The sequence below is a fragment of the Typopeltis vanoorti genome, chromosome 12 (genome assembly GCF_054136105.1).
Source record: "Typopeltis vanoorti isolate ZY-2024b chromosome 12, IOZ_Tvanoo_1.0, whole genome shotgun sequence".
Taxonomy (NCBI): Eukaryota; Metazoa; Arthropoda; class Arachnida; order Uropygi; family Thelyphonidae; genus Typopeltis; species Typopeltis vanoorti.
The window spans coordinates 99,277,502-99,302,669 of record NC_143560.1 but is presented as its reverse complement, the minus strand read 5'-3'; the positions used below and the strand labels follow the sequence as shown (position 1 = coordinate 99,302,669).

Sequence of the window (25,168 nt, the reverse complement as noted above, 5' to 3'; positions counted from 1 at the left end):
ACTGTAAACTTCCAGTACAATAGTACCATGGAGAGCTGGGGATTTCTTTTTTTTTTATTTTTAGTAATTTTACCTTTTTTCTGTTTTTATTTAATTTTTACGTAATCTAGAAACCCTTCTCTAGAGACCAAACATGAAACTTTTTCAAGCTATTTCAGGACTCCAGTAAGTTGGGTGATGGTGGCCTCACGCGGCAATGAAATTCAAGTTCCGCCCAAAGATAATCACAAACATCCATGCCAATAGCGGGGGGGGGGGGGTATCCGCTCTCCAAAATCAGGTTGGAGAGTGGATACGCTGACCACTCCGTCAACGAAACTGACAAAATTTTATCCTTCATCTTGATTGGCCGAATCGATAGCGCTTCTTCTACCCACCAATTAGTCAGTTATTCGAATTCCACTGCCAGCATGGATGCTTGTGAATATCTTTAGGTGCTAAGGCAATTTTTGTTGCCTGGTAGTAAGAACGCTATTCTGATTATTAAACGCAGGATTATCTAATCTTTATTCCATCCATGGTAGTAATCTAGTATAGGTTTACAATATTTCGTGAATTATTTATGATTATTATATTCTTTTTATAGTATTAAAGTGCCCAGCGGTTGAGATGAGCACTCTGACGGGAATGCAAAGTATGCTGCCAGACGAATGTCGAATCCATCGTATCTTCGACAAGTTTGCAAGAATACCAAAGATGCAAGATCAGCCAGCAGTGATCTGGAAAGCTGAAAAAATGTCCTACAAGCAGCTGCACAGCGCATCAAAAAAAGTGGGCCAGCATTTGGTGACGCATATGCGGCTGCTGCCCACCCGGCTTAGCAACCAAAGTAGAATAATAGCAGTTCGTATGGAACCCAGTCATGCTCTAATTGTGGGTTTGTTTGCCATACTACAGACCGGTGCGGCTTATCTTCCTATCGATCTTACTTGTCATAAAGAGCGCGTATTGACCATTATAAAAGATGCTAATCCGTTATTCATTTTAACTTCAAGAGAAGAAAACATCTTTACGGATTCAGGAATCGATATTACCGTACTCATTTGGGAAGAATTGGTGACTGGATCCCTTACAGTCGAACATGATGATAATGAAAGTAGCTGTGAGTATTTCTGTGAAGAAGATCAACAATCACTTTTTTGTGTTATGTATACCTCTGGGAGTACTGGCTTCCCTAAAGGTGTTTGCATCCCCCATCGTGCTGTTTATAATAGGTTAGCATGGCAATGGAAGGAATTTCCTTATTCTTCTGATGACATATGCTGTTCCAAAACTTCATTATCATTTATCGACTCAGTTGCTGAAATTTTTGGTCCTCTGCTAAAAGGTATCCCAATAGTTATTATTACAAGACAAGATACTCAGAACCCAGAAAACTTTGTAAAAATTCTCGAAGATAATTATATCACACGGCTTGTGTTGGTCCCTTCACTTCTCAGGATGATTTTATCTTACTTGAGTATGCAGTCTGGAAAAAAATTACTACAGAAACTAAGATTTTGGGTGTGTAGTGGAGAAATTTTCCCGTCAGAATTACTTGAACAGTTTTTTAATTATTTCACAAGAGGCCATATGATTTGCAATTTCTATGGAAGCACCGAAATAATGGGCGATGTTACTTTCGAAACATTTAAATCAGCCTTCGATGCGCAAATGAAAATACACAATGGCAAAGTATCGATTGGAAAACCTATCGATAATGTAACAATCTACTTATTAAACGAAAATAAACAACTGGTACCACTCGGCCAAATAGGAGAACTCCATGTAAGTGGTTTGAATGTAGCATCTGGATATGTGAAAGATACCGGGGATCCTTTCTTACCGAATATCGTAAAAAGCGATCAGGCTGGTCATGAGCGTTTATATAGAACTGGTGACTTTGCTGTGATAAAAGATGGTGCTATTTTTTATGAAGGCAGAAATGATTCTCAAGTGAAAGTCAGGGGACACCGTGTAAACTTAAGAGAAATTGAAATTATGCTGAAGAAAGTTTCTGGAGTAGCAAACATAGCTGTACTCTGTTTCAACCGTGGTCAAGTTAAGCAAGACATTGCAGTCTTTTATGTGAAAAACAGGGATTCACTCACTGCTTTAGACTTGCGAAAGCGGTTACAGAATGGTCATCTAAGTGTAATTTTATCAAGCGGAGAAGTTACGCTTTTTGAACTAGATACCATTCCTCTTATTGCGAGTTCGCAGAAAGTGGATCAGGAAGCTTTAAAACAACTTTATATGTCATCAAAACCATCAATATGTAGGTGGAAGGAATGCGGTACTATTGATGATCACATGAAGGCGAAAGCTGATGCATTAGCAAGGACTTTAGAAACAACTCTTGGGCCGTCTGTGCCACGCCTTTTAACCTTGGAGAAAAGTTTTTTTGACATTGGTGGAAATTCTTTAAACTCTATCATTACAGTATGTGAACTTCACAACGAAGGGTATGATATTAGTATAATTGATTTTCTAGAAAGTACCAGTCTTCGAGATGTGCTTAAGAAAATGCGACAGTGTGAACCTTCTTCCATTCACAGTATTGAAAGCAGAATGCCCATTTCTGCTGACGACATCCGCTTTGTGCCACTTGAAATTGTTGACAAGAAAGAAGCTATTGAAATGCTTGTGGAAAGCTTCACGACTAAAGATGATTTGTATACTTGTTTCGATGAGGAAAAACTTAAGCTAATGAGAGATGAGTTACATCATTTTTTGGAATTCATTTGGCAAGAAGCCGTTAAAAGTGGTTTGTCATTTGGTGTCGTCGACGGAGCTGGAATCTTGCAGGCAGTTAGTATTTCGATGAACTTCGAATTTGATCCTGTTGAGGAGTTGCATTACCAAGCATTAGAAACAACGATGATCGAATTCTTCGAAGATATTGAAAAGGATATCATTGACATGCTTCCAAATGGTGAGAACGATGATATATTTAATAGTTATCTTATCAGCACTAGAGGAGATCTGCTTCCATCTGATAACGTAAGATTGGTAATTCTTATTGAAAAAGAAAATTTAAGGCTTGCTGCCCAAAAGGATTTTACAGCTGTTGTGGCTGCTAACACCAATCCCCTGACGCAGGTAAGAAGCTTTATTTACTAATGAATTTTAGTATAATTTACAATATTAAATAATCCTTATGAATTTGATTTTTTTTTCTTTTTTTAGAAAATGATATATTAATTTATTTGCTATGTGGTATTTCTTTTCTCGAAGAGAATTCGAACAACTTACCTACAAGAAGGTTTACAGCTAAGAATTCTCTTTTGTAAATCTCTCTCTCTCTCTCTGTTTGTGTGTGTGTGTGTGTGTGTGTGTGTGTGTGTGTGTGTGTGTGTGTGTGTGTGTGTGTGTGTGTGTGTGTGTGTGTGTGTGTGTGTGTGTGTGTGTGTGTGTGTGTGTGTGTGCGTGCGTGCGTGTGCGTGTGTGTGTGTGTGTGCGTGCGTGTGTTTTGAAAGTTTTTTTTTTTTACCTTGGTTGTATTATACATTAAAGATACCAAGAAATTATACACTTGGTTCTCTCCTTTGCCCAAGGAAGCAAAACAATGTTTTCCGCCTGAAAAATATATTCACGGCGGCGCTACTTGTATCCCATAATGCAAAGCGCACACCTTTTCGGACGTGTAAAATGCTATGCATAAATGAGAAGGGCCACTGCCAAGACCGGTTTAGACCTTTATTGAGGTTTCATCAATGGGAGCCTGACTCACTGAGATATATATATATATATATATATATATATATATATATATATATATATATATATATATCATCAAAAAAGTTTTTTACCTTGGGTATAAAGATACCAAGCTATTTTCAACCTGGTTAATGCATAGTATCACACATCTCCTCAAGGAGATGTACTTTGCATTAAGGGTAAATATTAAGAATAGTGATCAGAGCTTATTCCACCTTTACCACGAGTTGCCTACAGGGCAGGCTCTAGAATTTTTGTCGCTCCATGCAATCCATTACTCACCTCATTACCTCAAATTAACTTTTGGAATTTTGAAAACCATTATGTTCAACATTAGTTTCATGACCATTAATTTTAAATATAGTACCATTAATAATAATGCACTGATAAAGTGATTAAAATACTGCATATTCATAAAATAAACCATCGACTTCATCAATTGATAATTAAATGAAATGGTGTATACATTCCATATATGTAAGTAATAATTTATTACTTACATATAATGGAATGATCTTCACTTGTACAATGGTGAACTGTTGAGTTACACTTAACTATAGAATGTACCCATTATAGTTTTAGCACTATTTTCACATTATTTTAATTAGAATTTATATTGTTTTTAGTGTCTACTGATTAAAAATACATTTTTGTTGCTTTCAATTTTGCAAAATCAGAAATTAGGTCTGCATAGTCTAATTTCTGACCGATTTCATGTTCGATTGAAATCATGGCAAGACCTTCCAACCTAGTTTCGGCCATTGTTGAGCGTAAGTAAGTTTTAATAAGATTCAGTTTTAAGAAACTACGCTCACCACTTGCAACCGTCGCAGGCAATGTCAGTAATATTCTTAAGGCGAACAGCGACATTCGGAGCAAAGTTATTTTCAATAAAACGAAAAACTTCAATTGGCGGCGTATTTTCTGGTACTAATTTGGACACTACTTTCAGTTTATCACATAGCTCAATTGCATCGATTCTCTATTTTCTTCATACGTTAAAACGGCTTCTAGGTTTGTACAATTTTTTTAGAGCTCGTTTATCGTCTCAGATTTTAATTTAGAGATGTTATATAAAAATGAAAAATATGAACTGTGATGTCCCAATTGCTCGAACCTTTCTTCAATAGAATTAATTGCAACATCAATAATAAAAAAGAAAAACTCAACTTTGAATTTTGTTTTGGGATCTAAAATAGGTTCATCTCTTGCTTCATAATAATGCTGCTTTTTCTGCTGACGCAATCTGGTACTTTCGAATGTTGGTTTCAAATCAGCATCAGCTTCGACTTTCTCAGCTAATGTTGTAGCATCGACAAGAAAATTTTGAAATGATTTATCATTTCTGAGATTCTTAAGACTTTTGAGAACATTACCCAATGTTGTTATGGCGCTAGACAATTCCATCTTTATGCTTTGCAACAGTTTACTTGCAACATTAATTTCATTTAAAACATAATGCCATATAACCAGACAACATAAAAATTTAAAGTCTCTAAGTTTTAGAGCAAGGGATTCAGCTTCGTGTCTCGTCATTTTGTCTACTGACTCATCATCAGCAATTTCTATCAGTGCATAATAAAACTCCTCAATATAGTATCTTAAAGGACGAATAGCGTCGATTCTAGATTCCCAGCGAGTTGTACTTAATGGCTTGGGCGTTATGATTGTAATATGTGTCTTAAGGATTCCCCCAACGCAGCGTTGACGCTGAGAAAAACACATACAATTTCTGAACCGTTTCAAAAAATGAAATCCCTTCTCAAGATGACATTGCGGCATCATTGACCACCAAGTTGAGAGAATGAGAACAGCAAGGGATATAAAAAGCACTTGGGTTCAAGTCCCTAACGTTGTTGAACTCCTGAATGCTTTCCTTTCATGTTCGATCCATTGTCATAACCCTGGCCACTCGTGTTTGCGATTGGAATATTCATGTCTGATAATTTTCTTACGATACATTTGGTTAACGCTGAACCTGTAGTTGCTTCTACAGGAATGAAACCAAGGAAATGTTCATGAATGTTGATATCAGTTGGATCCGTATTAACAAATCTTACAATTAATGTTAATTGTTCAATGTGACTTACATCGGCAGTACAGTCTGCAACTATGCTGTAATATTTAGCTTTCTCAACCATAGAAATTATTTGTTTTTTTATGGTTCCAGAGAGTAGAGCAATCAATTCATTTTGAATATTTTTTCCAAGATAATGTTGGGCCGAACCACAAGCTACTCTCATTAAATGTTCAGACATAGCACTGTGAAATCTGGCAATCAGTTCAACAAGCTGTAAAAAATTTCCATTATTAGGGTCATATAAATTATCAGATGTTCCACGAAATGGTAAGCATTGTTGACCCAAGAACTGGACAACAGCAATTAGGCGTACTATTATGCTCCTCCAGTGCCGAATTTCTGAATTTAATAACTTTTGCTGCATTGAATCAATTGTCTGTTCTAATTTAAGCCCGGACGATAATTCAACCCACTTTTTATGGGACTCCAAATGGTTTTTGGATTTCTCGTGTTCATTAAGATACACATACAAATGACCCCAATCATTATACCCATCAGTAGTGAATGACATTATATTACAGGAAAACAACTTACAGCAGAAACAAAATACAGAACCTTTTTCTTTTGAATACACTAACCATGATCGATTAATATGTTCTCCATTGCTTAGTTCCCTGGTGTAAAAATTTAATGAAAATTTCCTACCATTAGAGCTGCGCGGAAAAATGAAATCACTGTTTGGTTTCTCTGGCGGGCCCTTTTTTACGATTTCCAGTCTCGGCTTAAAGAAGGATTCCATCAGTGTACCTATCAAGTTCATCACTTAAATCTCTAAATTCGGAAATTGTCATATCAGTCTCATTTTCGAGATTCCTTGCAATGTCTATGTTACTGCGATCCGAGTTAGAAGTACTTGCCATGAGCTCAGAATCATTGGTTTCGGCACATTTACTTATTTCCTCCTGCCCTACATCAGCTGATTCAGTTTTTAGATATTTAAGTAAAGTCCCGCTATGTTTTTGAATATCATTCTTTTTCCAGTTTCCGTTTGCGATATTCTGCACCTGATAGTTTTTTTTTCTTTTATTGGACATTGTAATCTATTTGAATATTAAAATTGTTTTAAACCCTACAATAAAATATTATTATTAGTATGGTATTATTTAGTAACTAATGGAGGTTGAAACACTGTACTAACTACTAATTTACATAAAACTCAAAAAAAATCTTATCACTGTAACAGTCACTAACACTGAGCAAAATCAACTTTCCTTAATACACGCTCAAAAACAAGTGAAACATTCTGGAGATTACAGTATCGACGGCCGTTACTCTAAGAGAAGGACTCTAGTGAAATTTTCAATTACTTCGTATATGACTCGTTTTCTAGTACACGTGTCTTGCCTTAGGCAGTAATTCACATAATCGGATTAACCACCTTACCGGCCATTATGGATCAAATACGCATCATCATACGCTTCGTATCCATCATATATTTCAATTTAATATCAATGCTATTACAATTTTAATATGCACTTCGCATCCATGATAACCTTGACGACTATAGACGTCATGGCCAGTAGCGTGGTTAAGTTCCAAGTTCCCGTATTTAGTTCACAATGTATGCATACTCAATACTAAGAATTAGCATGATTAATACGACTAACAACTACAAGTTATTACATATATATTACAATATATTATACAAAATAGCGACACACAACAGTAGGTAATATTTTAACATTTATTCTGATGAACAAAATTGGCCTTGGGAATGGCAGATTATGTTAAACTCTGAATGAGATACTATTATATTATAATTCTTCTCATTCAGAATTTAACACCAGCTAACAGCGCGAAATTCAATTCATAGAAGTTAACAAGCACAAGATGGAAATATAATATCGCATCATGAACTTTTAAATGCAGTTTTACTGCAGACTCCATTATTGCATATGCAAGGAATAGAGAGGAGAGGCGAGAAGGAAAGAGAGAGTAAGCGAAGAATGACTCACATAGCTTCGATTACCGAAGAGCATTACTCGAGTATCATTGGTCGACGGATTGTCGGAAATAGAAACAGCATCATGGGCATAATAGGTCACTGGTCAGCTTATTATAAAAACTGCGATCTTACGCAATATTATTATTATTATTATTATTTATTCCACATCTTCATTTTATTCACTTTCATTTTGGCCGCCCCCCCCAAAAAAAAAATTTTCGCCCCGTGCAAGCAAATGCACGCGTTGCATCGTCGGTAGAGTCGGCCCTGGTTGCCTAATTAAGGTATATATATATATATATATATATATATATATATATATATATATATATATATATATATATATATATATATATATATATATATATATATATATAGGGTGGTTCAAAATTCTACGTATAAACTTTGAGGGGAGGTAGAGAACATCAAAATCAACCATATTCATATAGGAAAGCATGACCGGAAACGCCACCGGAAGGTACTAACAGGGACACAAAGATACAGAAATAACACAAGGCAGTAAGTAGTAAAAAAAACTTTATTAGGCGTAACTGAACAGTTCAATAATAGTTGGCAGAGCCGGCGCTAGGGTCTTTGCTGCCCGCATGCAATTTCTATCTAAGCGCCCCTGTAACGACCCGGGAGCGTATGGTTCTTTTACGATAATAAAAATTTAAATTATTTGAAATTTCTTAAATAAATATTGACAATATTTATTTAAGAAATATGAACAGCCACACGTTGGTTCGCTAAATGTAACGAACCGGGGGGGAGGGGTGTTGACTAGGCAGGATAATCGTTAAAAACCCGAATATTCAAAAAATTCTCAAAAGTTAAAGCAAATTCTGATAAAGCCACTTCATTTTAATCGTTGAATATAATGATACAGGGATTATAGCCTTCTCACCGATCCGAATCGCTAACAAAATTAAAATTAATTTTAATTAAAGTTAAAATTTATTTGAACTAAAGTTTAAAAAATTCTTGCATTTTACAAGTTACTAAATTCTTAGTAACTTGTAAAAAAATGTTAATAATTTTTATAAGTGGAACTATCTTTTAGGAAAATAAAAGAAACTCAAGATAGATGAGAAAATAAGAAAAAAATTCAGAAATAATTAGAACATTTAATATAAGTATTCAAAAGATAACATCTTTACAGAATAACAGAAAATAAATTAAATTACATAAATATAGAATTTTTTTAATTAAAATTTTAAGGTTTTTGATTTCATATTCACAAAATTAGAAAAAATGGTCTTAACGTCTAATTCCACAAATATATCATTTTCAATAGCCATTAACGCCAAACTAACAAGCCTTTTTTATGACATACTTGTTCTTAAGTAGGTTTTAATCAATTTTCAACTTGGAAAAGAAACGTTCACCGCTCGCTACACTAACAGTTAAGGTTAATAGTATTCTTAAAGCAATTGAAAAGTTAGGGAAAGATAAGTTATTGAACACAGTAAAATTAAGAATATCGAAAGGGTTTTGAATATTTAAATTATCCTTCCGAAAAATATCCCGGAAAGCACATAACTCGTCATATAGTTCTATTCCATTTACGTCTTTATTGTCGCAGTCCTTCAAGAGAATCTCTAAATCGTCACAATGTTTTCGTAAATCTTCGTTATTAATTTGTAGTAATCTATACACGAAATTGAAATTATCATAATATGTTTTTAGTTGTTCAAAATGTTCTATTAACGAACACATTGCTACGTCTAGAAGTGTATAAAACACATTCACTCTAAATTTATCTTCTGGCGATTGTGGCGTTTCGTAATGATGCTCGTAGTCCAATTGTCATGTCTTTCGTCGTCGAACTTCCGTACCAGTTTTAAATTCTTGTTCTCCATCCACCTCTTCACTCAGTTATTTTGCCGTTTTTAGAACTTCTTTAAAATTTGTATCTGATCGATACTCTTGTAAGAATATTTTTAAGTTTTCGATAGATTCTAAAGCAAGTGTAATGTTCATATTTTTGTCTTGAAGCATTTTACTCACAGGGTTTATTCTGTTAAGTAAATCATGCCAAGTTATAAGAGAGCAAATAAATTTGTAGTCCTTTATTTTAGCACATAATGTTTGTGCTTCATGCTGAGTTTCTTTATTAAAATTTTCATTATTTAAAATTTCAAAAAGTGCATCATAAATTTCTCCTAACTGATATCGTAGAGGGCGGATTGCATTAATTTTACTTTCCCATCGCGTTTCTGATGGCTGTTTCAATGTTAAATTATTTACGAACGTTAAAAGGATTGCCCAACGTTTGTAAGAGAATGAAAAGAAATTGTATATTTCTTGAATAATTGCAAAGAAACTAATTGTATCTGCATTCACTTTGGCTGCAACGTTAATGATTAAATTTAGAGTATAAGCAGCACATGGCACGTAAAAAAGCTCGAGGATTTTTGTTCGAAAGCAAATATTGGAGCCCATATTTTTTCTTTTTCATATTCGCCCCATTGTCATACCCTTGACCTCGCATGTCTTCTTTTCCAGTTGTTCCATTATTGTTGCACATAAACCACGTCCTGTGGAATCTGATGTATCTGCAAAACCTAAAAGGTTTTCTCTGATCTTGACAATTCAGTTGTCACAGGAAATAAAGCGAATAATGATGGTCATTTGTTCTGTTTTACTTGTATCAGGTGTGCAGTCTAAAATTATGGAATAATATTTAGATTTGAGAATTTTTAATAAAATTGTATCCCTGATTGCGTTACTTAAAGTTTCCAATATTTCATTTTGACTGTCTTTATTCAAATAGTGTACCCTATTGTTTCGTTGTAAGGCACTTTCAACATAATTTTCCATAACGGGATCAAACATAGCAAAAAGTTCGACTAATTTTAAAAAATTGCCATTATTCCTTTCATGTAATTTATCAGATGATCCGCAAAAAGCTAAATTTCGAACTACCAAGGAATTTTATAATTTCAATCAAGCATTCTAAAACACTCGACTGTTGTTTCTTTTCCATTTCATACATGCTTTGAGTCTGGAAATCAATAGTAGTTTTTTTTTTTTTTAATTTTTATCAAGTTCCTTCTATTTTAAGAAATTTTTCATGTGAGTTAAACTAGTCTCATGTCTATGTAAAGTTGTACTTACATTTCTCCAATCGTTATAACCTTCTACAAGACTCAGTAAATTATTCAGTTGATTCAGTAGGTGCGACAAGTTTGCAACAAAAGCAAAAACCAGAATTTAAAGTTTCGTAATAAATGCGCCATGTTCTTGGCAAGAGCTCCCGTTTTCCATTTTTCTATTATAATACGTGTAGCCAAATATTCGACCGTATGTATCTCTGGGATATATTTATATTTTTATTTTGAACAGGCCACATTTCAATTAAAACAACTCGTAATTTTTCATCAATATTTCCCCATTCACCTGGATCTTCTAAATTTACAAACACTAACAATGTGTTAGTTTCGTGGTCAACTACAACTAAATCTTGTTGTAGTTGACTAAATCCTAACTATTTTTCACTTAAATCATGTTCAATTATCTTGTTCAATAGTTGCAATAGTACTTTCATGCAAACTGGATGATGTGCGACTTTCTTCGACTCTGATTTCTGATGTATCGAGCTGGTTACAATCTGCATCAGAACATTTTAATATTTTAACAAATTTATTAAGAGCACCAGTTTGTTTCTTAATATCTTCTTCTTTCGCAGCATGACGCTTACGATTTTGTGCACTGGATAACTTTTTTCAATTTTTCATTCCATTTCTGTTTTATACCCAGAAGAAATTATTACACAACATGACACAGAGACGAAATAATAGTCGGCACTGCGCTACTGTCAGTAGTGTTGGATCCTACTTCTTCTCAATCTATACTTTGGATCCGACATGTTAGTCACTACGATGTTCTTAAACAAAAAATAGTTGCTAGTTGATTTCTAATACAAATATAGAGAAAATTTATATTTAAGGACTGGGCCACTTTATATCTGAATTAGTTCAAGAATTGAAGATAAACCAACTCTCAACTACCCTTCCTTTATATGTTGTTATTATATATACTGGCCGAGTATATTTGACTTACTTAATTCACCCGCTTTGGTTCGAATATTTTATGAATGTTGCAGTAAAAGAGATTCAGGCAAAATACAACCTTTGATTAACAAAAACAAACATTTAATTTTAGAATCACAAATTTTACACCTAAGTTCAAATCAGTAATTAAGATATCACAAACAATTTAGCCTCTCTGATAAGTTCAATCATACAGACTCAGACAAAGGTAAATCTGTTATCTCTATAATACAGTCTTCACACGGTTCCTTAAGTTGCAAAATACAATAAAAATTGCAGTAACACCTCTTCACAAACAAACATCTTTAATTTTACACTTCAACTAATTCTCCGTAATAGTTACTATTAGTATAGGGAAATTCTAGGATGAAACTCACACACTTCTCTGTATAGGAATATTAATGGTTGGAATAATCTTACCGATAATCTTCTTTCTTCATCAACTTACACACAAACACTTTTTATAACCGTAAACATTTTAAACAGTATATAGCACTCATTAAAATAAATCTTCTAAGCAATAACTGAATTAATTATCAGTCACAATACGCATAAACAAACGTTCTTGCACGAAGTACTACTGATCACTCATGAATTAAGGCAATACACAATAATTCCTTATCTTGAGGTTTTATATGCACAGTTGTTCATTCCTCCTGCATTCAAATAATTCTTTAGGCACTATAATTCTAAACACAGCTAACGGTAAACTTCAACTTTACAGCCTCTACTATTCTCTAGTAATTTCGTGCTTTGCTTCAAGGTTCCGTATGTCCTTGAAAGGTCGGCGCTGAAATTGAATCTCAACTCAAGTATCGCTAGTCTATTTAATAGTCTCTCTCAGCTGCTTTCCGTAGCTATAATTGTTATTCTATAACTTATTAGCTAACTGCTTCTCGACTAGTAGACTTAAATTAGCTGCTTGAGTGACTTGCCGACTCTAATGTCGCACTCTGATTCCCCGAATGCTGAATACTCCGATTCCAACCGAACCAATTCTCTTTCTCTATGTTTCCTATCTATCTTCTTCTCTCTCAGCTTCTCTTTTATCTTCTCTCTAATCCCTATTTTCAGCGTTCTTCCTCGCTTATATATTCGTTCTTCCCGCCTAAACGGTTCTCGTGATCTCTTTAACTAACTGTTTTCAATAAACATTCTCCTGACGCACTGTACCAAACTCGTGCTCGCTCACTTACATACGTCTCTACGACAACAAAAACAAAACATAATAAAATTGAGCTATTGCATAACGTTAAACTTTTACAAATAGGAATAAATAGAGAATATTTACATTTCAATTAATGCGCAGTTAAATTATGAAATGCAAGTTCTTATAATATTAATATAGTAATAAATAAAATAGCTTAATAATATTTAATAGTCTTTTCATTAGTAATACATATATCTTTGATTAATTAATTAAATATTAGACAAAATTAAAGGTAGTTATGAATATTAAATTGTAAAATAATTATTTACATTAAATAATATTTACACAAGTCTTGCTTGGTATATGGTATATTATGTTAAATGTGAATGAAGAACAAAAACATACAAAATAATTTCATTCACAGTTTAACAGTAGCCTACTGAGATGTGCACCATATGACTGGTTAACTAGCAACAAATGTTTTTTACGAAAATTCGTTTCTGCGCATGAAAACCGTTCACCGTTTGACTTTAGATAGATTCCAGTAGACACAACATTCTGCAGGCAAGCATTTAGCTTGCTCTAACTGCAAAATTGTAAACAGCTGGATGATCAAAGAGGCGGCAATATACTTTTTTTTTTAATTTTTATTCGGTGTATCCGACCTTATTTATTTTAATATTGATCATTCTAAGAATTTTTTGTTTTTATGATAAAAAATTTCGTTTCTTAAAAATTAACTTATGAACCTTTCCCTGGCTGCAACACCCGCATGCTCTGCATGCCCGCTTCCGCCTGCCCTGGTAGTTGGATACATAATATGGTAAACAAGGTGCATGTCTGCCATCTCAGCGTTCGTAAAACGACCCATGTTCTTCGTACGATGTCGAAAGCTTGAATGAGGAAGTCCCAATTGCTCACTGGAGTCCTGGTGAACAGAGCCACCTATCACTTTCGGGTGGCGTTTCCGGTCATGTTTTCCTATGTGAATATGGTTGATTTTGATATATATATATATATATATATATATATATATATATATAAAACCCGAGTTTCCGGGAGGAAAAACCTGCTTGCCCGAGTTAGTCGATCTCTGGCATGGGCAAGCAGGTTTTTCCTCCCGGAAACTCGGGTTTTTCGTCCTGTAAACTCAAGAAAATCGACCGTAGAACCCACATTATTTCAGACATTAAATATATTGTGTTAGGGTTAGGAACCACGAGATGGCGGCACATTTGAGCCGTCTCTCTTCACTGCGTACCGCTTAATTAGTGATAGCCTTGGGCCATCTGTCTCTGATTGGGTACCAGTGGAGATTGAACTGCCCACTCAGTCTCCAAAAAGTTAGATAGGGCTAAATGGCCTCTCCTACTCCCGTATACGGGAATAAAATGGCGTTAGCTGATTTATATATATATATATATATATATATATATATATATATATATATATATATATATATATATATATATATATATATATATATATATATATATATATATATATATATATATATATATACAGGGTGATCCAAAAGTAACAGAAAAAGTAAAAATTCAATAATTCGAAAAGTATAGACAGTAGAACGATGCAGTTTTCACAGAAATGCACAGAAAGACATGGGATTTTTTAATAACGAAATATTTTATTACCAGAATAGTTACTTTTGCCTTTTCAGTAGTTTGTGCAGTGGAGCAGCACAGTTCACAATGCAGCTAAGATTACAAATGTTAAATGTGACTTGGCCGTCATTCATGAAAATGGACATCAACCGTGGCACGACACCCTGCACAGCATCGAAGAGGTTTTCAGCTGTAATTCCTGTCATATGATGGCGAATAGCTTCTTTCAACATGGCCAATTACGTCGGCCTACTCTCTACACTGTGACTTCAAGTAGCCCCATAACCAGAAGTTACAAGGTGTAAGTTCTGGAGATCTTGATTGCCATTTGTGCGGGAAAGAGCGACTGAGGACACGGTCATCACCAAATGTCGATCTCAGCAGGTGCTGGACAGGATCTGTGATGTGCAGAGGTGCTTTATCCTGCATGAATGTTACACTATGGAGCGTTTGTCTCTCTTGCACATTCGGAGTTCTGATAATACAGCTTAACTAAAAGTGCTTTATCTCGTAACGATAACATGCCTCACCTTGGCAGAACGTTTAACTTCAGTAATAAACATTAAATGCTGAAAGTTTAACTTCAGTATTTAACGTTTAATTTATGTACCTCACGGTTTAAATAGTGTAACTATTTAAACCGTGAGGTATTAATATTAATACTACAAAGGTAGCAGCTTCAGGACCGCTACAGCGCCACATGTCGGTGACAAATGTAACTATTCTGGCAATAAATTTTTCGTTATTAAAAAAAATCCCGTGTCTTTCTGTGCATTTCTGTGAAAACTGCATCGTGCTACTGTCTATACTTTTCGAATTATTGAATTTTTATTTCTTCTGTGACTTTTGGATCACCTGGTATATCTACTCTATAATATAAAATGATAAGCTTTTTTTGTAACGTTTTTGTGTCACGTTTTTTGTCAAGTTATTTGAAACGCGTTTTGAAACTCAGTGCTACCCTGACTGTCGCGTCTTCAAAATTCGAGTCATCAGAATTCAAGGAGAACTGGCCCACCAGTCCGGAACTCGGGGAGTTGGGCACCGTAGGCGTCATCCCCCCCTAGTACAGTATAATATCACTGTATTCTTCAGAAATATTCTAGAGTGGAACAGCATGCAATGAACTTATGCAAAATGCGAAGAAGGAATTACTTTTTATTTTTATTATTGAAGTGAATCCTACCTATGTTGTAAACTTAGCGCATTAATACTGCAGGCGATCAAAGGATTAGATAATGTGAAAACACTGCTGTAGAGATATGACAAAACTTTTTCAAGTCACATCTGGCCTCCAGCTTAAACGAATCCAAGCCGATAAAATGAATGGGTTGAGATTGGTGATCCCTTAAGATAGGTATAGTGTCCCCAAACATAGTGTATATTATCAGAGTCCTATGGTGATGTTGGATTCTGAATATATATAGATTAGAGTAATTATTATTTGGTTCAGAATCCAACACGATCTTCCATCACAAAGGCTAGACTTGTAAATGTTGTTTAGTATAAACAACTTATTTTGCAATTTAATATTCATATAACTACTTTAATTTTGTCTAATATATAATTATTTAATCAAAGATATATGTATTAATAATGAAAATACTATATTTAAATATTATTAAGCTTATTTTATTTATTACTATATTAATATAAGAGTTTGTAGTTGATAATTTAACTGCGCATTAATTGAAATGTAAATATTCTCTATTTATTCCTGTTGGTAGAAGTTTAACGTTATGCAATAGCTCAATTTTATTATATTTTGTTTTGTTGTCATGGAAACGTATGTTAGATAGCTTGCACGAGTTTGGAACACCACGTGAGGGGAATGTTGAAAGCTTATTGAAAACAGTTTTAGTTAAAGAAATCACAAGAATAATTGAGGCGGGAAGAATGGATATAAAAAGGGAAGAACGCTGAAATTATACAGAGATACGGAGATTAGATTATTAAGAGAGAGAGAAAGGGGAGGATTGGCATTAGGTTGGAATCGGAGCATTCGGGAATCACAGTGCGATAATAGCGAGTCGGCAAGTCACTCAAGCAGCTAAGTAAAGTCTACTAGTCGAGAGGCAGTTAGCTAATACGTTGTAGAATAACAATTATAGCTACGGAAGACAGCTGAGTGACTACTAAATAGACTAGCAATACTTGAGTTGATTTTTTTTTTTACTTAAGTATAAAGAGCTAATAAGCTTCATTTCGGCAATGAAAACATTACTTAAATTAAGGGGATATTAAATCCCACATAGTTTTAAAACCGAATAAGAAACTCAAAGATAATAAGAATCAGAGAGTTTCTTGCCGAATATAGTGAACTATAAAGTATCGGCGAACACTAGCGTTAGCCAAATGCAAGTGATCCTAGTACATAGTACAATACTGGGCAGCTCGTTGCAAAAGTGGAGGAAGAAGTTCAGATCGCTATTCTTGGGTATTTTCCATAATGTAGAAACACATTTCCTAGGAAATGTATGCTTGGTGCACCTGTTTGGGAAACTCGTTCGCAAAGTACATAAGTTCTCTTCGCTATACACTTTGGTATTAGGTCTAGCTGCTCACTGATGAAGCCTCAAAAAAGGCTGAAACCGGTCTGGGTAGTGACCTCCCTCCATAATGTAATAACAGCATACATTTCCTAGGAAATGTGTTTCTACATTATGGAAAATACCCAAGAATAGCGATCTGAACTTCTTCCTCCACCTTTGCAACGAGCTGCCCAGTATTGTACTATGTACTAGGATCACTTGCATTTGGCTAACGCTAGTGTTCGCCGATACTTTATAGTTCACTATATTCGGCAAGAAACTCTCTGATTCTTATTATCTTGAGTTGATATTTAATTTCAGGGACACATAGAATCTTGAAATAAAGCACCGAGTTACTAGAATAGTAGAGGCTGTAAAATTGAAGTTTACCGTTAGCTGTGTTTAGAATTATAGTGCCTAAAGAATTAATTGAATGCCGGAGGAATGAACAACTGTGCATATAAAACCTAAAGTTAAGGAATTATTGTGTGTTGCCTCATTTCATGAGTGATCAGTAGTACTTTATGCAACAACGTTTGTTTATGTGTATTGTGACCGATGATTAATTCAGTTATTGCTTAGAGGAATTATTTTAATAAGTGCTGTATTCTGTTTGTGTTTACAGTTATAAAAAGTGTTTACGTATAAGTAGGTGAAGAAAAAAGATTATCGGTAAGATTATTCCAACCGTTAATATTCCTATACAGAGAAGTGTGAGAGTTTCATCCTAGAATTTCCTTATACTAACAGTAACTATTGAGGAAGTTAGCTAAAGTGTAAATTTAAAAGTGTTTGTTTGTGAAGAGGTATTACTGCAATTTTTGTTGTATTTGGAACTTAAGGAACTGTGAGAAGACTGTATTATAGAGATTACAGATTTACCATTGCATGAGTTGAATGATTGAATTTACCTGAGAAGTCAAAATGTTTGTGATATCTTAATTACTGATTTGAATTTAAGTGTAAAATTTGTGATTCTAAATTAAATGTTTGTTTTTGTTTATCTAAAGTTGTATTTTACCTGAATCTCTTTTACTGCACCATTCATAAAATATTCGAACCAAAGCGGGTAAATTAAGTAAGTCAAATATACTCAGCCCGTATATATTTTAAGGAGAAATAGTTGAAGGTTGATTTTTCTTCAATTCTTGAACTAATTCAGATATAGAGTGGCGCAGTCTTTAAATATAAATTTTCTTTATATTTGAATTAGAAATCAACTCACAACTTATCAATTAGTTAAGAACATCGTAAGTTTATTATATTATATTAATATTATATTATATCGTAAGTATAGTAATCATGTCGGATCCAAGGTATAGATTAAGACGAAGTAGGATCCACCAGCGGGATTGTCCACCATAGGACTCTGATCTACTAGGACTCCACACTGTCTCCTTAAATTTAGAACAGTGTGTATCAGAATGATTTATTATATCAAAAATTATGTATAGTACCAATGAACTGCAGATATTATTGCGTTTCCAGCCATTCTTGTACTGGAATAATGAAATCGCTCCTCGGTAATTGACGAGTTTACAGAATGCACGGAATACTTTTTACATACCGTTGGAGCTTGCGGGGGGGGGGGACATCATAATGTAGAATTGTTTCTTCTGGTTCTGAGGGAGCCCATTAGTCACAGAACCGAAATCCGTAATTCTTTGTTGTCTATTGGAATCTTAGAAAGAGAGAGAGAGAGAGAGAGAGATCTGTAATTCCATCACTTTGATAATTCAGTGAAACTGAGCTTCTCATGTTCCTCTATTCCGTAAATGTTCCATTATATGAAGCTATTAACATTAGTGCCTGGAGGCAACCACGCATGCTTTTGAAATGAAATGAATCGCGGAACAGTGCGGAGGGAGGGGGAAGAGACTGTGCCCATCCCCTTTTGATCATTGTCATGGTGATAAATGCCACTGCCTTGCTTTCGAATCGGCGAGAGGCATTCCGTGAAGGATTAAAAGTAATCAGTCAGTAGCCCACACGTTATCGATTTTGAATTAAATTTATTCAACAGTATAGATATTACTTCTGAGATATTTCATCAAAGAGCTCGATGTGTCATGGAGTACTCCGATGAAAATGATTTCGACATCATGCAAACGGAGTTGCTCACTTAAAATAATTGATTTAAGATATTTTCTTACCGCCCTTTTTTGCATACCTATAAAAACTTTTAATTTGAGTTATTCTAGTAATATAATCTATATTTGGCTTCATTGTTTTTAATTATTTGTTTAGTAATGTGTAGTTTATATTTATCATACTTAGAAATTATTACCTATATTCTTTCTTTCTTTCTTTTTTTCCCTTGGCATATTTATATACATTAAGAAATTGACTATTCAATCAACGGGTCTTGTTTTTAAACTTCTCAGAATAAACTTAAACATTATATTGTGCAAAGTATCCTTAAATGAGTCTCATTTAAATATTAGTAGTGTTTCTTACATCACCTTCTAGTTCCTATTTTTTTTTTTTTTCCAGTTCTCTTGCTATATTCTCAAAAACATTAAACTGGCTTCTAGCACTTTATGGCGGTGTTCAGGAAGTTTTAAATATAAACAGACACACTCATTATCTGATCACAATGTTTCTCTCTGCGGTCACTCCTTACTACGCAGGGAGGTGCATAGGTGAATGTTTATGTACAGACCACAGTGGACACCTCCTGAACCAATACCCGAGGATATGATTATTTATAGCCATTATTTTTAATATAGATATTAAAATTAGTAGGGCAGCATTCCCTTTTGTAAATACGGCTGTCAGTATACCGAAGTCATTTTGTCTTTGGTTAAAAAGAGCGACTATTAATGTGTGAAAAACGACTATAGCCCAGCATTGCCATTTCATTGTCCCACTAGCAGACGCTGCCTTACTGGCCTTGGCAACCCTTAGTTGTTGAAATTCGTACACTTTTGTTTTTGAAAAAAAAAAAAAAAAAAAAAAAACTAATGAGAAAGGAAACAGTGATATTGTGTGGGATAATATAGTGTATAATACAACAAATTCACATCGTTAGGAAAACTTAATAACAAACCACTTACTATATATATGAGTAAAAAATTAATTATTTTATTGTGAATAATTGTTTATTAAATGCTAGCAATGATTATTCTTTCTGTACTGTTGTAGAAGTTTAATTTTTACGCCTTCGATCAGTTCCCACGGTTGAATTATTATTATTATTAGATGTTATAGTGCAGTAATGTTCAACCTTTTTTACTACGCGAGCTACTTTTCTATACTAAGTTATTCGGTGATCTACTCTCTTATATATAAGTTATTCGGCGATCTACTCTCATATATAGATCACGTTCTCCAACCTGATATCTGATTACGCACAACTATGCAATTAAATACGCTCACTCACTTCGGAAGACCCACTCTCCCAGCTCTAAAAACTTTGTGTATTTAAAAATTTATTTATCACTTTTAATTAATTTAATACAACAAATAAAACAAATATATTGGAATAAAATATTTATTTCTCTATTTTGGAAAACCGAAGTTAGAAAAAACAACAGACTGATTACAAACTCACAAGAGACAGGAAATGCTGGTTGATTAAAAAAAAAGTTAATGTGAAATTTGGCATTGTTTGGACCTCGCAATATTTTCATAGTCCGGTTGATATGAAGAAGTGGCCAATCGCAGACAATCATCCAAATGATCATTTGTAATTTGGTTTCTTAATTGATTTTTTATGACGGTCATATTTGAAAAAGCGGATTCTGACAAGTATGTCGATCCGAAACACGACAGAATTTTTCGCGCAATATCAGTTAACATTGGAAATTTTTCATGTGTATACTTCCAAATGACTTCATTGTTTATTGATTTTAAATGTAAACTATTCTGAATGTATTCTGAATGTTTATTATCTCAAGTTCTACTTCAACTTGGTTTATATCAAACAGCCCCCTAATTTTATTTGAAATTTCTGTGATGTTCAAGTTTTCTTGAAATGGATTATTGATAAAAGATACAATCATTTCAGTTTTATTAAAATCTTTAAATCTTGAATTTATTTCTTCCTCAACTAATTCTCTTTCACGAATAAATTCTTTTAAATCACAGCGAAGTATTTCTTGATTTTGTTCAAAAAATTTTAATAAATATGGGAGATGTCTAAATTCGCGGTCATTTATATTTTTCTTTAATAAAAGTAAGTATTGCTGGAAAGTTTTTATTGAACTTAACATGTCAATTAAATTTTTAACTCTACCTTGTAACTCTAAATTTAAATTGCTTAATGTTGTACCGAAATCTACTAAAAATGATAAGTGTAACAACCATCTTTTATTACTCAATTGTGGATAAATATATCCTTTTTCACCAAGAAAAAAAATTATATCGTTAATTAATACAAGAAATCTTTCTAAAAATTGACTTCTGCTGAGCCAGCGAACATTATTGTACAACAGAAGTTCCCTATCATCATCTGCCTGTAATTTAAATAACCGCCGTTGCAGGGCTTTTCCTCGAACAGAATTTACAATTTTAAATGTAATATCCAAAACATCTTTTGTGTTTAATCTTTTACTACACAGTACTTGTTGATGGATAACAGTGGTACGTTAAAATATCTGGATATTTGTCATCGTTTTTACATAATGAAATGAAGCCTGATTTATTACCTATCATTGCAGGAGCACCATCAGTAGTAATCAAGTTTAAAAAGCGGAAGTTTGTGTTGTTTCACAAATTCATAAATGCCGAAAAAATGTCTTCTCCCTTAGTCCTTCCTAATAATGGTACAATTTTCAAAAGTTCTTCTTTACTTGAATCATCTTGAAATACCATGCGAATAAATAGCATTAACTGAGCAGTATCAGTTAAGTCGTTTGATTCATCAAATTGTAATGAAAACGCAACACACTGGTGAATGTCTGACATTAACTGAGTATTCAGATCGGCACTTAAAATTTCAACTCTTCTCATAACCGTTATAAAGGACACATTTTCAAAGATGCAATAGTGGCTGATATTGGTTTATTTATTACTTTCGAAATCATATTTTGTTGTCCAGATCGTCCTGCCTTTAAATTTATAATCTTTGATTCACGTATTTCGGAATTTTTGGGAAAATCTTCATCATATTTTGCATGTAGCGATCGAAAATGTCTCTCAATATTACCTTTTTTTTTTTTTTTTTTGGAATTGCTACAGATGAATTACAAATCAAACAACAACACTTTCCATTTACCATTGTAAAGAAAAAATCCATTCCCCATTCCTTGTGAAAATGATACGTCTTCGATTTCTTTGATACACTCATGATTATCCTCAACTTTTTTTTAAAAAAATAACTTTTAAATATTTTATTAAAATAAAAAATGTTTATAACTTATCAATCAGCGAACAAAATAATAGTAAATCCAACGATAAATTTAGAACAATTGAAACTCAACTGAAATTCTAATCGTAGGAAGTGTGTGATGTAGTTACGAGTAAACACGATTATAAACGAAACGCATACGATGTGCTTTACTTATAATCGTATTCACTCGGCTCGCTGTTTGACTTCCACTGATCCAAATTAATTCATTTACCTGGACTTATAAGAAAATTACTGATTTGACAATTTTAAGGAAAAATAAATAAACAATAGCAATACACTTAAAGAGAATTTAAAAAATAATACAAAATAATGACAAATAAAATAGTATGTTTTCAGTTTTAATTAAATTTGTAAGTAAGGAGGACTAAACAAGAGATCGACCAAAAATCGCTCCGCGATCGACCTGTCGATCACGATCGATGGGTTGAACACCACTGTTATAGTGTATAATAATGAATTCAACGAATTACTTGAATCATTTATTTTCTCTTCATAATAGTTTAGCTAACCTCGCATAGTAATTGCGATAGAGGGCTCTTCTTATGGATGCATTTTTGCATAAAAAAATCAACATTCCTAAGAAATAAGAATGCCTTTATTATATATAACATCCTTGGTACGCAAGGCGCGCTAAAATATCGCTTGAAGCTATTGTCTCAGCATTATTATAAGATCTATTTGTCTCATAGAATTTAATAATATAAAAGTAAATACACAATTTCTTTATTTGTAATATTTGTAAATTTACTGCTAATTTTTAAATTGCATTCCTTTGACTGAAGTATAGTGTTCACGATATTTTGTGTATATTTACAATATATATATATATATATATATATATATATATATATATATATATATATATATATATATATATATATATATATATATATATATATATATATATATATATATATATATATATATATCGAGACATTTTGGAAAGTATAAAAATAATGATAAACTTTTCTTATAGCAAATAGCAGAGCATCTTTTGGGATATCAAGTAGTAAAAGTGTTTCAGGTTAACAAGTATTCTGCCAGGGATGGTACTAAGCCATTTTCTAAAGCTTCTGATACAGTAACAGCATCCGTCGTTCTGAAAATTCTTGATTCATCCAACAGTAATACAGAAAAATCTGTTTAAATCAACATTCTTCTTTTGAATCGGTGCATTTTTACCCTATCAGTTCCATATGATCCAAGACGAAGAGTGATAATCTTAATATATTGTACACACAGTGATTTCAAAATAAACTTCTGTAAGTAGAGATGGAAGATCAGTTCCCTGTTTAAGTTCTACACTTTTTTGCTACCTCTACTGTGAGTTTACATAAAATGATACTGTACTTGTGATTGCAGGAATGCTAAAATCGATTTTATATGAAGTTAAGTCAGGGCTGTCCAACCTTAGGTAATCCGAGGACCGCATTAAAAAAAAAAATATATTTATCCAAGTGCCGCATCACAATGTGTATCTAGTAATTTGGTGAGCAGCAGCGACATAACCTCGATAGCTGAACAAACGAACAACATTAATCGTGCGCTCACAAGGAACATGAGCGCCCGGAGCATGCGCGTTGGAACAAAAGAATATAATAACTCTTCTTTGACACACCTAATATTTGAAAAACACGTGGGTATATAGTGATGTAAAAACACTAATATAAAATTACCAACATCCAGATTATCGATTAGTGATAGAATTAAAATATCTAATATGCATTCGATTCAAATTATTTTATTTTTTCGCTCGTGAAAATCAAAACCCACTTGCGGACCGCACAAAATCGTCCTGCGGGCAGTGTTTTGGACAGCCTTGAAGTAAGCGATCTGCCTTCTTATAAACGAGCTTACTAATTACCAGTTTCATTTTTATTTCTACACTAAGACTCGATATAAAGAAGTATTCATGTTCTGTTATCTCGAGTTGAAAGAGAGAAAGGTTTCAGCTAAGGTGCAAAAGAGATTTAGCATTTTCATCTAGTAACCATTAATGTACATTGAATGAGTTAAACAACAGCATGACTTGAAAATTTTCTAAAACAATTTTAACCCGGAATTGTTTGTCTGTAACGAATATAACAATATATATTGGCATAACATTGAATAATTATTGAATTTAATTATGACTAAAGCTATTGCAGTATAAAAGTACGCGTAGCTCAGCATGCTAGCTTATGGTTGTACAAACCAATGTTACACTCATGAGGAAAGGCTACATCTGTACAGTCTTGCAGATGTACTATATCCGAGATGGAAGTTAGGTAGCACAGGATAGCGCCAAAGAATTCATATCACCTCTCGTCAATGAAATGAAGCATGAGAGTGAATCAGGGCAGTACTTACACTTTTTCCGAGGCGCCATCCCTCATTGTTTGAAGCCCCTTAAATTGGCCCTAATTTTTCGGGGCCACAAGCCAGAGCCTCTTGAGCCTGCGTAAGTATGGCATAAGTCTTGTGCATAAGTACGGCCTTGGAGCGAACGAATGTCTGTGGTGAGAGAATTGCAAGAACTCATACGAACAAGTAACAGGTGACGTTGCCGCAATTGAGGTCACAGTACAACATGGGAAGTACGAGAACAATGTTCCAGATGAGAGCTGCACAAATATCTTCTGTTCTGTTCTGGAACGCCCATAAGCGAGAGAAAGAACACAACAGAAGATATTTTCGCCTCACCGAAGTTAGTCGTCGAAAGTGGTTATTGTAGGTTTCAGCATGGCTCGAGTT

The 25,168-nt window shown here is 33.8% G+C and overlaps 1 protein-coding gene across 1 annotated transcript; it reads left to right on the top strand.

Moving 5' to 3' along the window:
• Window positions 1-609: 609 nt before the first annotated feature.
• Window positions 610-23,582, top strand: e (nonribosomal peptide synthetase ebony). Its single transcript, XM_090402155.1, has 2 exons — window positions 610-3,081; window positions 23,412-23,582. The coding sequence occupies exons 1-2, from the start codon at window positions 610-612 to the stop codon at window positions 23,580-23,582; spliced, it is 2,643 nt and encodes an 880-aa protein (XP_090258281.1).
• Window positions 23,583-25,168: the final 1,586 nt, after the last annotated feature.

Bases quoted from the DNA above. Each gene is read 5' to 3' on its own strand.
- e (XM_090402155.1), top strand. From the start codon at position 610: ATGAGCACTCTGACGGGAATGCAAAGTATGCTGCCAGACGAATGTCGA. The intron at 3,082-23,411 runs GTAAGAAGCTTT...CTTTTCTTATAG, and splicing joins ACACCAATCCCCTGACGCAG to CAAATAGCAGAGCATCTTTT.